The sequence below is a fragment of the Fusarium graminearum genome, chromosome 3 (genome assembly GCF_000240135.3).
Source record: "Fusarium graminearum PH-1 chromosome 3, whole genome shotgun sequence".
Taxonomy (NCBI): Eukaryota; Fungi; Ascomycota; class Sordariomycetes; order Hypocreales; family Nectriaceae; genus Fusarium; species Fusarium graminearum.
In genome coordinates this window covers 7344840-7359568 of record NC_026476.1, presented here as the reverse complement: position 1 = coordinate 7359568, position 14729 = coordinate 7344840, and the positions used below count along the sequence as shown (strand labels likewise).

The following is a 14729-nucleotide window of genomic DNA, read 5'->3' as shown; positions in this document are numbered from 1 at the left end:
GCACTTGGAGTGTATCGGCTCCGGTATCCCCGGTTATAGAAAGCGCTCCAATAGGAGGGTAAATATGTGGGCAAGTCATTCCAGCCATCCTTTTCTAAGTAGGACTTCTCAAATGCCTCGGGAACATGAAGTAGTGCCGTGTATTGAACCAAGGGGCCGAGATGCTATAGTACGGTTTTGAACTAATTGCTTCACCATGCTTAAAGTCAGAACAAATAGGCGTCGACACCAGCACATCTAGCTTTGCGGGTGCGTATACCCTAAGCAAGTCTGTCTTGGCAGTGGGCCGCAACATCTATCAAAACGATCTACATCAAGCAACCGACAGACAGGAGGTCAAAAACACCAAAAAAAAATGATTGATAAGACTGGGATTCGAACCCAGGCCCCTTTCGAGACTGCGAATCGTTACTAGTTCGAATCGAACCTGAACACAGCGCCTTAGACCGCTCGGCCATCTTACCGTCTTTGATAAAGTTTTTGCTCTAAATTTGTGACTATACAGTTGGTACAGTAGGAAAGTTTTATGCCAATATCGATCTCGAACATGAACGTTGTGTATGTCCTACTAAAAGCATAATCATAGTGGCGGCTCCTGCAACGCATTACCGAGAGAGATCAGGCACTGGGTTGTTTCGCGAATGCATGCATATTTTTAGCTACAATGGAAACCGTTGCTGACTTGACTGTCCTCGTCAATACACTTACAGTAGCATATGTAGCAATGTCGAGTGAAGTCTTGAGTCCTATCCAAACAGCCAAAGACCAAGTCGACTACCGTGTATCATTAACGAGCCATGTCACAGTGCCATTAATATGTGAAATTTATTATTTATTCATGGGTTCTGTAGCTATACCAACGTTGAAAGCATCCCAGAAACCGCTTCATTCCGCGCGATGACATTACTTGTTGCTGGCAGTGTGCCAGATGGGGTCACCACCCTCATTGTACAAAACAACATTTCCATCATCCTGGACCACAAGGGTTGTTGACTGGTTGCCCTTGCCACCAGCAGTGTCTGTGTGCCAAATGGCATGTCCAGTACCAGAGTTGTCGCTGTGAAAAATCGTTAGTCACTATCCCGCACCTGAGCATATGTTGAATGACTTGCTAAATGACTAGGTTGCCATCTTCTTGCATCTTGATGCCGTGAGCTTGCCAGTTCTGTTCGGCGGTGTTCTGCCAGGCGCACTCTTCGCCATGGTAGACAGCGACCTTGCCATCGTCTTGCATGCGGAATTCTGTTCCGTTGTCATCGCTGAAGATGCTGTTGCCGGCAAGGAGCCAGTCGCCGTTTGAAAGTCTGCCCATTTTGATTGTGTAGAGGTAAAGTTTGTTTGGTAGTGTCTTGTTAAGATGAAGTTGTAGGATGAGGATTGAGTTGAGAGTTCTGAAAGACGTTGGCAGCTCTTTTATAGTCCAAGGGACGTGACTTGGCCTACTGTAGAAGATGCTGACGGTAACCAATGATTGTTATACAGCTGTTGTCCGCTTTGACATGTATCACAACCCCTCTTTTGTCTTACCCAGTGGCATTCCAATGGAGCCATTCATCCCAAGTGTGGTTTCTCTAGCACAAGCACTGAGACACCGTAAAGGATGTGTAATGATAAGCCGCGACCTTGTTGGTTGTGGGAGATGATCGACGGTCCCACTACGGGAGGATCCAATTGCCGAGTCTAGTGTTGTGCATCATAGGCCTCAATAATTGGGGTGTCTGTCAGGCACGGCAATGATGTTTATCTTTGTTGCTACTATGATTCGGGAACCATTGTCCAATGGCTAGTGTAGGACAACTGACCGCCATATCCTATGCATCACGAACGTTACTGTCTCAGCGACGTAGATGATACTCGTTGCAGCGGTTGGACAAGAAACGCTGTCGAGTTGCGGCGTAGAAGTGATTTGAATCATGCCCGGCCAATTGACACCAATCTAGATAGTGGGCTATTATCACATCAATGTTTGTTGTCATCCATACTTTGATGATTGAGGTTAGATCGTCAACAAGTAAGCAGCTGAAGCAGATCTGCTGCGGAAATGAGGGGCAGCGAGACAGCAGCTGGAACCAAGCATCCACTGAGGGTCGCTCATCACTGTTGTGAGGCTGTATGTCTCAGCTTCGACCAACAATTTCCCGAGCAGCTAGCCACAGACATCTGCAAGTCTCAGATAGCTCAGCAAGCTGCGTCATAGTGGCAGACCGCCATGACTTTCAGCTTCGAGAGCTATGACGAAAGTCGGGACGATGTCAATGCGCTTGACGCAAGTTGACGTTTGTACCTGAGTTGCATGTGGATATGTGGCTTCACTCTTACTTTGGAAGTTATGAGTAGCTTCTGAAATGCGTGGTGCTAACAGAAACTGATGTGGCCATTGGATGTGATCAGATCGGCACTGTGAAATCTTGGGTGGGAGACGCGAACGCGACGCGACCAAGTAGACAGGGGTAAATAGCATGATGTCACAGATCAAAGTTGTCACTGGAGTCAGCCACGCCCATCATTTTTGCTTATCAGATCAAGATACCCAAGAGCCAGATATAAACCATTTATATTCAATTGATAGACAGATATACAGAAAGAAGCATTACTAGAAATAAAAATCCAAGGAAGGATCAGTCACCTCAGATTGTTGTGTTTCATGAGATGGAACGACAACATCGTCGCAGCCGTGATCCTCTTTTTAACAGCATTCCTCTGAAAAGATACTGTGATTGGGACAGGAGTGGCGAGAGAACAGTAAAATCTGGCAGATAATATGATCTACTCAATTATCACGCCGACTTCCGTTCTGATCGACATCAGCATACTGCAGTCTGTTTTTCCAGTCAGACTCAATCAACTCTTGCATGTTTCATATAGGGTAGTCTCGCCCAACCCTGTCCACTCACTCGGCTGTGGACACAAAAAAATCCACCATACTAACCGAAAGCTTCCTACTATGACTAGACACAAGTGCAAAAAAAGAATATGCGGTTTATGTGGATCGAACACATGACCTTCAGATATCGTAATGATTGAAGTTTGACTTCAGTCTGACGCTCTCCCAACTGAGCTAAACCCGCTTGCTGGTTGAGCAGGTGTCTAATTGAGAATATGAAGCGCGACTACAACAGCGGCAACGACGTAAGGAAAACTTTCGGCACCCAATGCGGCAACTGAAATCAACAAATTGCTAGCGATGGATTGGCAAAGGACAATTGATGCTAATGCTACAGTCATCAATACTAGAGGCAACCCCGCATACTCACCCGGCATTCTGGTGATCTTCATAGGCAAAGGGCCTTAACCCCGCAACATTTTAGTTCCTCGGCATTCCTATCCAAGACCCGGTAGTTAGTTCAGAGGGACAGGATCCGAATGCTTTAAGTTGATAGCTCTTCCGGATTCAACGCGTACATCATAGTAGACTTGCCCAGTCTTTGACAATCAGTGTCCTTTACGTTGTGAAATTCTATTGCTAACCTTCGGATAATTTGCTTCGTCATCAGCCTGGACCCAGAGCGCGAGACACCATGGAGAGCCATCACCGAGCTGCTGTCGTGACTGTAAGCTAATCTCTTCTCTTGGTAGTAAAAGTACTAACAGCTTGGAGCGCTCTGACACGGGTTTTAAATTCGACATACAAAATGTCCCAATTCCCAAACCACAACCATGGGAAATTCTTGTCAAGCTCTCAGCTACTGGCGTTTGCGGTACCGACATGACCCTCGCTGGTGGCTATCTAGGCCCTTGTCGCGATATCCTCGGCCACGAAGGAGTAGGCCGTGTCGTGCAAATTGGTTCCGGCGTAGACCCATCCACCATCAAAGTGGGTGATCGTATCGGAATTGCTTGGGTGCGAGATGCTTGTGGGCAATGCTCCTGCTGTCGTGAACCCGGCGGTGAAGTCCGGTGCTTGGAGCAGCAAAACTCAGGGCGGAAGTGGGACGGCACATTTGCTGATCACTGTATTGTTCCTAGTCGATACGTCTTGACACTTCCGGATGATCCGAAGCTACCAGATGAGATTGTGGCGCCTATACTATGCGGAGGCGTTACTGCCTACAAGGCTTTGAAGGCTTGCGAAGCTACACCAGGAGATTGGGTCGCCATAGTCGGAGCAGGCGGTGGAGTAGGAGGTCTTGGAATACAGTATGCCAAGGCTATGGGATACCGAGTGGCAGCAGTTGACGTCGGCCCCGCAGAGGACTTTTGTCTGAAAATGGGTGCCGATGCCTACTTTGACGGCTCAAGTCCTGATACACCAGCAAAGTTGAAGAAGCTAACTCCAAACGGCGCTGGAGCAAAAACAGTCATAGTCACAGCAGGATCAGGTAGGGCTTATCAGAATGCCCTTGATCTTGTTGCTGTCTTTGGTACGCTTGTTTGTGTGGGGATACCACCTCCTGATCAAGCAATGAACCTGCATCCTCTGACTCTCATAGATCGAGGGATTAAGCTTCTCGGAACGTTGGTGGGAACAAGGACCGAAACACTTGAGGCTCTTGAGTTTGTGCGAAGAGGTGTCGTCGAGCCTATTGTTCAGACAGTCAATTTCAACGAAATAGAAGATCTAGCGGCGAGGTTCTTAACTGTATGTACCTTGCCCTCGCGCTGCTGGATGGAATCAGCTGACATTTACAGACGTCTGGAAAACTGGTTATTCAGTTCTTATAAACTTGAGCCCATACCTATACATACCAAATTGTATTGGTTAGCGTTGGGAGGTACTATCCTCATTTACTTGAAATGTTTACATTAACATAAAGCATAAAGAAAATATTTAGCTGCCCGTCTCTAGATACTATGTAGATTACTGACAGCTTATATAGTCCCGCTGCAAATAATGTAGAGTTGATGATATTGACCAGCCCAGGTATAGAATACTTTTGGTATATGAGTTAAGACAGAAGCGAACCTTGTGCACCTCTTCATGATGGAAGCTCAAGATTGCCGTATAGTCATATTCATTAGATCGTTGTTCCTCTTGTGGTTGAACATGAGTCAGATTGGCTATGGGATCTAATGCTTTCCAAGCGAACGAGAAAAGATGCTGCGTCACTATCTGTAAAATCTACTGCGTCTTAATCATATCGGTCAGACTACAGGCAAGACTCATCAAGCATATATAAGTATACAACAACTACTCATCAGGCTTTAGTAAGTACCCCGGGATCAGCAGTATGTATGTGTCCAATTATTATATATCCAGTTTAATATATTTCCAATATGAGAATCTCAATAGACAAAGTCAGTAGCCCCTGTAGCCATCTCATACGGAACTTCTTAAACTACCCTTTGTTGCCAGTTTCTTAAGAAGGTCCATGCACCCATCATGCCTGGAATCCTTGTCCGGGCGGATCCATGATTGCGATAACGTTCTGGCTTGCTCATGATGAGGTTGACAAAGAGTCAGTTGCCAGGTGTAATAGCCTTCTTCCACTTTGCACTGAGAACAACTTAGAAACGCGAAAAAAGCACCTGTCTCTGGATTAGAGCAGGCTAATGCCAACTGCGGAGACATATGCGCCAAGTTCTTTGCCAATATCCAATTTCTAGCCTTTAATGCTTGCTCGAAGTTGGCAGCAACGCTTCCCTTAGGGAGCTGTACTAGACGATCCGCAGACTGCAAGTAGAACTCTACTAAGTACTTAGCGTCTGACTTCGTGATATAGCAATCTGTATTCTCTCTTATTATTCGCTCGGCGACGTTGAAAGTGGAAAGGTTATATGTAACTCGATAGGACTCGGAAAGAGTCAAATTCTGCATAATCTCGGATAACTGCTTTCCGATAGAATAATGTGCATTCTGGTATGCCAACAACAACCCATTTGTTAGCAGATCTCGCAACTCATCAAAGCCGAACCCTATTTTTCGCACGTGCGCTGTGATATTCTCATGGTCAAGGATGTCAAACAGCAGAAATTGTTTGGCAAAATAATCATTTATCCCCAGGAGGTCTTGGCTCTCGATCTGGAAATCAAGTATGCTCTTTCCAGAGATAGTTCTGGCCCTTAACAGATCGAGTTCTGTCAAGTTAAATTCTTGGCTGAGCTGTTTCAGCCCTTCCTTTGTGAGTACACCCGAGTAAGCTCTGGCGAATATTTGGAGCAAGGGACGAGAGTTCCTCCTGTACCCATCAACGAGAACGAAGTGTACATCTTCATCAACACCCCTTGCCTTTAAGCCTTTCGGACAATGACATGGTCTCATAGGATTGGTGACTAGAGCCGGCCAGTTTGGGATACCCTCGGCTATGTAACGGGTTATGCAGCGTATGATTTCAATGTGATTGACATGTTGTTGAGCCTTTTCAACGCAGTTTCTGGGACATTCAAGATGTCCTTCCGATACCAAGAAATGAACCCATCTTATATCTAGCTGACTGGATAGACTTGGGTTCCGTTGAATGATTTCAATAGCTTGGAGTATCAATTCGTGGTTTCCACAGGAATTGGCATATGCAATAGTGTAGAATGGCGCACTAAGTCTGCGCAAATCCCACAGAAAAAAACGTGGCATAGTTTCAACTGCGGAAAACTGCCACTTCTTATCCATCCAAGGCATTTTGTGGGCAAGAAGGCTGCCTTCAATCATGCCCAGAAGAAGTCGGTAGGATTCCGATTCTGAAGTCAAGAATTGAATATGAGTATGCCAGTACTTCTCGGCGTACTGGAGGAAAGGAAAATGTGACGTAAATGGATATTCGACGTCTACCACGGCTTGGGTGCCAGAGAACCGAGATGTATTAGTCACTTCTTTTAGTTGAGTAGCATAGTCTATTAGTTTGGTAGCTCTTGTCCCGACGCCACCAGTAGCGAATTCCCTCATGGCTTGCTTGGTGATGACAGGGAAATTCACCCTTAGTTGTTGGAACGGATCAACAGGCCTTTCGTTTCTCGTGTGCTGAAGTGCCGTGGAAGGACTTTGTATATTCAGGTAGGTCAAACAAACTTGACCAACGTGGTGATCTGCCTCTTGGTGATCAATGTGGAAATCCTTCCAAGGTCCAGAATCGGATTTGGACAGATAGTCAAGAATTGAATGGTGACTGAAACACACTGCGTCGTCTTCCTCGTCAATACGTACAAGATTCTCACACCATTGTGTGAGTTTCTCTATACCATTGATTCGAGATCGAGGGTCAATCACTTTGTCCCCAACTTTTATTGACAGTGCTTCTTGGAGCTGGTCGACTTTCAATGGTTCGCGCACAGCTGCTATCCAGCGAAAAATATCTTGGGCAATCTCGGCATTTTTATGACGGAATATTCGATCAAGTGCACGATCAAGGGTAGTGTTGAGCTCAGACGGCAAGGTTTCGAGGGCTTTTATGATCTCGGCATCACATTTTCGACTGCATAGATCTTCAATGGTAAGAAACGCCCATAAGAACCTGTAATATGATAAGTAAAGAGTTCAAGCAAGCTAACAAGTAGAGTAGAGCCATACATTCCCTGCTCTTTCAGTGAAATGGATCGAAGAATCTCTTTAGCAAGATTGATGTTGCCCAGGACAAGTTCGCCCTTTGAGAGTTTCTCGTGGAGTATGTCTTCAGCGTATGTTAAAATATCTTGGCTCGTTGTTTTCGACCCTGTTACAACATGTAAAGCAGAAGTGAACCACGTTCTGATATCGTGGTTGAGGGTCTCCCTGCATGACAATAGTAGTTTGAATTTTCCAGATGCGTTCTCGTCTGCGAGAAGATCCGATAGGAACCCGAACAGTCCCCGTCGCTCCTCTGAGTTGCACTCGTCGATGCCATCCAGGACTATGAACCACTTTTCAATCAGTCCTAGGGAACGATGAAATAGCTTCTTCAATGAGTCGCGGGAATAGGATTCGTCCTTTGCCGACTCCAAATCGCTGTACAGGTCCTTGCTTCCAGCAATCTTGGTCAGAGAGGGGCGTGAGGCAAGTTGAAAGACTAGCGATCTGAGTATAGTATCGCACTGGAGACTCGCTGAATCGTCGAAGCGGGAGAAGAAGAAAGAAACTACTTCAGATTCACTCTGCTTGTTGTTGATGAATTCAATGATGGAGGATCTGAGAAGTTGGAACTATTAGTTAAAGATCAAAGTGTCTAGACCAGTGTCTGACAGTACTCACGATAAGATAGTCTTTCCAGAGCCAACTGAAGTCAATGTCAATGTTGTTCCTAGTTGAGCTGTTCGAGATGCTAAACTCACTCTTGCCAGCAATATGCAAGACAGGTGCCTCTTCTAGGGCGTACCAGTCTTCAAACTCCTGTTTCTCAAATATCCAAGACGCAGTATGCAGATGGCGTTTGTTCCGAGCACTATTGAGACTTGTCGTGTATCGGTTATAAGTGCTCAATGCATCAAGTGCTTGTCGTTTCTTCCGCTCTGAAAGATACCATGAGCCACCAATATTGAGAAATACGTCGGGAACTGTAGCTTACCATTGGATTCTTTTCTAGCATCGTTTCTGAACTTGCTCACTTGATTCCAGTTTTTCGACAAGCTTGCAACAACCAGACTGCGATTAGCAGCCGCCTCTTCTCGTTCCTTTTCCTGCATCTTCTGCTCATGTCGGTCGGTCTTTGCTTTCACGAGTTCAATATCACGCTGGACGTTTTCTGCCTTGACCTTGACAGCATCAACGTACTGTCGCATCTCGGACTGGAACGAGCTTGTAAAAGCCTTTGCAATTTGAGTCATTGCTATAGGGATAAGAGATTAACCTCGAATTGTTAAAACAAAACAAAAAGAAAATAAATTCCTGGAGCACACGTACTTGGGCGATGAGCTAAGACAACAATTTGCTCGCAACAAGTGATAATAGCTGTGTTGAATTGGCATATCGAGTCTCGTAACTCGGTAGAGGTTTTAAACAACAGCTGATACTCAGAGAACCTGGAATAGAGACTACTAAAACCATGTAGCAGCTCCACAAAAGATTCGAAGTATGAGACGAAATTGCTGAGTATCTAGAAAACAGCATATCAGCATCATTCATGTTCAGTTCTCTAGGCATTAGAACCACTGTTACCACAAAGGTCAATCTGACAGACCCCCAAATCAAGGCCGCCAGTTCTGGATTTGAAGACACAAAAGTATCTATTGCTGGAAAGAATTGCTGAATTGTTTGAAGAAACGACGACAGCCTTGTAGCAACGCTCTTGCCTCTCCGCTTTAGATCGGAGCGGTCAAGTTCAGCTGTGAATATGATTACGGCCTGGATATCGTGCGGGGTTGCTTTCAGGCCCTGGAGCTTCTTTCTCTCATCGTCTTTGAGGTGCGCCTGGAAGCGGGCGACCGCAGTTTCAAGTTCAACCACAGCATCTGACCTAGTTCTACCGGTGGCTCTTTGAACAAGAGAGAGTGAGGTAAGAGATTGAGAAAGTTCCATGACGGAGTTGAAGTCTCGAGGGTGCCCAAAAGTGAGGCTGAGTGAGCATTGCCAGGGTTATAGATTTCATGATCTGAAATTGGCCAATAATGAATCGCCCCAAACCCGCACTGTATAGACACGTGATCTTTGCAAAATTGATCTCCAAAGTCACTTAGGCCTTGCTGTTCAGACAGCAATGCTGTGCTGAACAACATGTGTAGCAGACATTTGATGCCTACCGTCAGTGGTTTGGTTTGTACTACTAGACTGGGAACTATGGTTATAATCTGTCATTTGTTTGTCTCTAGCACATACGACCAAAGGTAGTGGAAAATACGGGATCCCGTCCGCTCTCCCATAGTCAAGCCACTAACCGGCGGATTAGTAGTTGGGTCGGTGACGACCAGCGAATCCCCGCTGTTGTATGTTTTTGCCATTTCCTTAATTTTTGTGGGTAAGCGGTACCTTCCTTCTGTTTTGCGTCTTTACTTTGTCACTAAGAGCAGCTGGCCGATGTGTCCTTCCCGGTTGCCTGTCTACAACTGCGTCTCGATATTCTCAATCCATAAGAAGCGGTAGAAATTTTTTCTCAAGAGTCACTAATCGAAACCAACCCTGCCTAGCTTGCCAAGTCCTTGCTTGAGGCAAGAGATCGAGAAAGTTTCATGGTTAAGTGAAGTAATAATCCCATAAGTATATTTACAATTAGCTCTTATTATGCTGAATGCTGCGCGTAGTAAACTTGGACCCCAGCTAAAACAGCCGATATAACAGTAGCGATAAAGATCACTAGACCTATCCAAAACGTCCAATATTGAATAGGATTTCTATAATCTCTGAATATTGTATCCCAGTTTTTCGGCGGATTTATAAACTCCTGCGCAAGTTCGATTACTCGATCGTGGTAGAAAATGAATTCTTTCAGCCGAACTTTGCTTCCTGCTCGATATTGAATATCACCAGGGTTTCTTAGTCGAAAGGAATAAAGATTCTTATTATTGGCTTTGAGGAATCGATTTGTCGGTATGTTGTATCGTGGAAAGAGTAAGTCCAGAGATCGTATGGCCTCGTGTATAACTTCTAGTGGAATAGGGAACGGGCAACTTATTAAAAGTTAGATTCGTCGCATTTCCATTGGCAAAGAGAGTACTTACATCTTTGGCTGATTGTGAGGACGAATATTAGGATCAGGTGTATGATCTGTTCTCCATCTCTGCACAATATCTCGCGCATCTAGAAGCCACCTATTCTGAACGAAAACCGACAGATTACTGTAGTCCGAGTCAAACTCCATGTGTTTCTCAAGATGGGTGATCCAATAGGTAGTGATATTGGTAAGCTTTTTCAGATTTGATACTGTTAAAGGATGTGTCAAACAGGACTGTACTTGGGTTGTCTCACTAGCCATTTCGGCCATGAGATCGTGGTCTCTTGCTATAGTTGCCTCAGGGCCAGGGAACTTTGGGGCATCTTGGCCAGGATAAAATACCCCGTGGACGAAATCACAAAGTTTTCTGTGTCCCCTCCATCCTGTGTTGTGTAGCTCTTCTGCGTGAGATGGGTCAACCATTAACCATATTCGCACTATTCCATCAAGGATATGTTCTAAGATCGCCCTGTCCCTTGGTATCTCATCACGCTGGATACCCAGGATATTACCAGTTTGGAGATCATCGAGAATGGGTCCTTGCTCTGAGCTTGGATTTCTTCTTAGTTTCGGTACAACGAATAATGCCAAAGAGACGAGCTGGTCTGTTTGTAGTCTGAAATGGAGCCCTCTAAAGTCTCGAGAGTCGTTCAGGTATTGGGTTTCGGTATCGACAGTTTCAAAGTATGTTTGATAATCCTGCAAATCGATTTCGGTCTCTGGTCTCTCAAACAAGGTCTCGATCAACATGACCTTTCTTTCTTCGCTTAATCTCGACATGATGAAAGCCTTTAGTTGATTGACCGTCTGGGTTCCGGAGCGTAGTACTGTATGGTATCTGGCGCAACAAGATGTCTAGACTGGCTGATAAAGAGTCTTGGAAAGTGGTGGGCCATGTAATGGTTGAAGAAGGAACTTTTCATTCGCCATTTTCAGCTCTAGGCAGAAGTGCAAGTATATGTATGTTGTATTTTCAAGTCCCATGGGCGAGACAAGGAGCTCATTGGCCTGGAGTAGGCATGTGACAGGCATGCAAGGGTTATGGGGGATTGCATACTGTGTATTCAGGGACTGATTGGTAACCATATAAAATATTGAGACAAATCAGCGGGGCCCTGCATTAAAATTGCAGGGTACAACTCAGCTTACATCTATCAAGCCACAGCATTTCCACCACAGCCTGATAAAGGTCTCTCAACCCCTCAATGCAGTTGACAATATTCCCTTCAAAGCCTAGAGGAACTTACTCATCTCTATGCAGATTCACTCACTATGACTACTTCCCAAGCACTCAATGTGGTGGGGCTAGACGCAGGGAGATTGTCATCCAACTCTGGAAGCGTCTCAGGTTCTTCAACCCGCAGCATACTCAACTTACTGCCATACGGGCCCGATCTGACGGAAGCCTTTCGGGAGCTCAAATCTCGGCTGAGACACCAATCGTTTGAATTAAACCCGTCAAATCGCAACAAATGGCTAGCAAATCGAGAGCGCTTAGCGCGTCTTATCTGGAACCATACGGCCAATCCATATCAGATACGCCGCGACACGTCTTACGAAGCAAGCGAAATCAATGGCAGGCTGGTAGTCATTATTGGTTGCAAATCACGAGATGCCAGAGACCAAGTGCAAGATATCATTGAAGGTTCTGGTGCCTTGCACTTTGTTCGAGAGACATTGGGATTTCATGACATTCGTGTTGACATGAAGTTTAAGGGACATCTGGCGAGAGGATCATTGGGCTCCGGTCGCATCTCTGGTAAATCTAATCTTCAGAAGCGCCCCATTCTGGGCATGTCCATGGATCTTCCTACTTCAGATAATCGAGATACTTACACTCCTACCACGCTGGGAGGTATCATCCTAGTGGATGGAACTCCCTATGCATTGGCAGCTGGATACGCATTCATGGAGAGATTAGGAGGAAAACGTGAAGACGGGGAGATGGTTGTCTGCTCATACGGTGCCAGTGGATTTGGCCGGCTGCCAAAAACAGCGCGAAGAAGCTTTGCTGCAGGTAACAAGGCCACCAGCTGGACGAACGGTAAAGACTGGGCACTAGTTTCCATTCCTGTTGACATGACCCCCCCCAATACCATTGTCAACGTTGAAAGTCTGGAAGACTGGCCATGGACGCCATCGTTAACATCGCTCCACGCGTTTCCGCTTCTTATCCAAAAGACAATAGATGAACAGGAGCTCGCCTTGCACATGAGCAAGGAAGGAGGATCGGTTGCTTGTCTTGCATTCCCAAGGTCTTCCCCTACTCCTTGTGCAGGCTATATAGCCGCTGGTACATCAGCTATTATCCTGAATGGCACGATGCACACCGTACTGAGAGTAGATATGCTTTCACCCCTTGGTAAGTCTTTACTATAATTAAATGCGACTGTATCTAACTATTTAGAGTATGGCGATTCTGGATCTTGGGTACTGGTTGGTAATGCAGTATGCGGAATTATCATTGCTGGGACAGGCAGACCCGATGATTCCGGACTAAAAGATGACGCGTCTGAAGAGAAGCTCGTCTTTTCGGCTTACGTGCTGCCAATGAACGGAGTTATGGCAAACATCTCGGATGCACTCCATGTCGAAGTTTCTCTGCCAACTCTGGTCGATCATAGAATAGACGTTCTTCGTCGCCATACAAGCAAATGGGACATATCTACTAAAGTCCTACCCCGAGCGCTAGATATGGAGCTTCTTCTTGGCCAACAAAAACAGGGAAGACGGGGACATAAAGCCGAGCGTCTTCAAATAGATACTTCCGTCATACACACCGCAATACCTCGATTCTATCCTAAAAGGCTGAGCGGGCTAAGTCGTTTTATCCTCGAGTCAATTGGCCTTCACTGCGAAACCATTCAGTTGCTCCTGCCCCTCGGCGAGGTCTGCCCCTTGTCTAATATCTTTCGTCCAGGGCTGCGACAGTGGGCAAGAGATTATCGCAAGTCACGATGGCATAATCGTCGGACGTTTGTATGCACTGCAATAATTAATCAGTGCCTACAAACAGAAGCTGGAGAGAACTTGCTTGGCCTACTCATCTTTCTATGGAAGTCCCAAAGAAAATTGCACATTACCGTTATGAGTAAAGCCCTTCAAACAAAACGACGCATTGGTTGGATTGCTCAACTACTATGTTCACTTTTCAGAGTCATGTCTATATCAAAGATGAATACGCCTAGCATCCAGGAGCTTCAGTCATTCATTTATTGCATAATATCAGCTTTCAAGGATAAGGATCTCAAGCACCTTTATCTCATCCCAGGCGCCCGTTCTCGGAAAGCAAAAGCATCAGCTTCAACAAGCCTCATCTGGTTCGATGCTCCCCCATCTCGCTCCAACCTGTTTCAACGAGGATCTCGCTTCGTAAGAAACTGGGTTTCGGGCTCGCACCATGACGCCGCCAACCACATAGGTGTCGACAGGGCAATCGGCAATCTACCAACAATCTCCAACTCGTGGGACCATAGCATCGCAGCACTAAGCCGAGTTATCGTGCTTTTGCATACTATTTACACCAGTACCAGGGAACAGGTTCTTGTCTGCTATGGTAAGAATGCGTCGTGGGTGGCATTCTACGCAGATATGCTACTTGGCCTGGATGTCAGTTATCGAATGATGACCACCAATGGAGCTCGCCCAATATCTCCAGAATTCGCAAGAATTAATAATAACATGACAGGCGGAAGGCCAGATGTGGTAGTATACTTTGACGACCACGTTGAGTTGGCTGAGATTTACGAGATCGTCGACCGGGTTGATGTCGGCCAAGAGCTAGTCACAGCCTATACCCTTGATCACAGCTATCTCCCACCGGTGCCAACCCCAGCCCGAGAACCAATTCTTGCCGCTCAAGAAAACATAACTGAATTGCCAGAATCTGTGTTTTCTAGGGTTGGTCAAGTGAGACGTCTTAGAACTAGAGTCCACAATCCAGATAGAGATAGTGGTTTTAGCGATATAGTTCGCCATTTGGAAGATCCTGTGTAGGATAAGTGTATATATTATAGCATAAGTAATAGAAAGATTAATAGATAATACAAGGCAGCTGTTTACTAGTAAATAGAGAGGAGCAAGTTAAAAGTATAGTAAATAAAAAGTAAATAAAAGTTTAGTAGTTAAATAAATATATATATAAAGATAGTAAATTCAGCGCTAAGTATAGCTTTCAAGGCAGTGTTGCCTTTAGCTGCCCTGCATCAAGAGTCATTTAAGAGAGTAAATAGTATTTTTAAA

General features: G+C 45.5%; 5 protein-coding genes and 3 non-coding genes across 8 annotated transcripts; 3 read left to right on the top strand and 5 right to left on the bottom strand.

Annotated features, from left to right (window-relative positions):
- Positions 1-360: 360 nt before the first annotated feature.
- Positions 361-464, bottom strand: FGSG_20796. The gene has a single exon. It is a non-coding gene; the product is annotated as a tRNA-Leu (tRNA).
- A 350-nt stretch (positions 465-814) lies between these two features.
- FGSG_11368 (uncharacterized protein) lies at positions 815-1384 on the bottom strand. The gene is made up of 2 exons (XM_011327567.1): positions 1113-1384; positions 815-1057 (listed from the first exon to the last, which is right to left on the bottom strand). Exons 1-2 carry the CDS (start codon positions 1310-1312, stop codon positions 904-906), a joined length of 354 nt encoding a protein of 117 aa, XP_011325869.1. The 5' UTR covers positions 1313-1384; the 3' UTR covers positions 815-903.
- A 1590-nt stretch (positions 1385-2974) lies between these two features.
- Positions 2975-3068, bottom strand: FGSG_20795. Its single transcript has one exon. It is a non-coding gene; the product is annotated as a tRNA-Phe (tRNA).
- Positions 3069-3706: 638 nt separating this feature from the next.
- Positions 3707-5353, top strand: FGSG_11369 (uncharacterized protein; the record flags this gene model as incomplete). Its single annotated transcript, XM_011327566.1, has 3 exons — positions 3707-4579; positions 5140-5145; positions 5294-5353. The coding sequence occupies 3 exons, from the start codon at positions 3707-3709 to the stop codon at positions 5351-5353; spliced, it is 939 nt and encodes a 312-aa protein (XP_011325868.1).
- A 799-nt stretch (positions 5354-6152) lies between these two features.
- On the bottom strand, positions 6153-8667 carry FGSG_13978 (uncharacterized protein; the record flags this gene model as incomplete). The annotated part of the gene is made up of 5 exons (XM_011327565.1): positions 6153-6240; positions 6648-7382; positions 7439-8046; positions 8096-8352; positions 8409-8667. The coding sequence occupies 5 exons, from the start codon at positions 8665-8667 to the stop codon at positions 6153-6155; spliced, it is 1947 nt and encodes a 648-aa protein (XP_011325867.1).
- A 986-nt stretch (positions 8668-9653) lies between these two features.
- Positions 9654-9769, top strand: FGSG_20068. Its single transcript, XR_893033.1, has one exon. It is a non-coding gene; the product is annotated as a 5S ribosomal RNA (ribosomal RNA).
- A 721-nt stretch (positions 9770-10490) lies between these two features.
- On the bottom strand, positions 10491-11267 carry FGSG_13977 (uncharacterized protein; the record flags this gene model as incomplete). Its single annotated transcript, XM_011327564.1, has 1 exon — positions 10491-11267. One exon carries the CDS (start codon positions 11265-11267, stop codon positions 10491-10493), a length of 777 nt encoding a protein of 258 aa, XP_011325866.1.
- Positions 11268-11759: 492 nt separating this feature from the next.
- On the top strand, positions 11760-14483 carry FGSG_11371 (uncharacterized protein; the record flags this gene model as incomplete). The annotated part of the gene is made up of 3 exons (XM_011327563.1): positions 11760-12849; positions 12895-13376; positions 13491-14483. 3 exons carry the CDS (start codon positions 11760-11762, stop codon positions 14481-14483), a joined length of 2565 nt encoding a protein of 854 aa, XP_011325865.1.
- Positions 14484-14729: the final 246 nt, after the last annotated feature.

Excerpts from the sequence above, each read along its gene's own strand:
- FGSG_11368 (XM_011327567.1), bottom strand. The coding sequence starts at position 1,312 with ATGGGCAGACTTTCAAACGGCGACTGGCTCCTTGCCGGCAACAGCATC. Across the intron at positions 1,058-1,112 it reads GATGGCAACCTAGTCATTTA|CGACAACTCTGGTACTGGAC; the intron begins GCAAGTCATTCA and ends GATTTTTCACAG.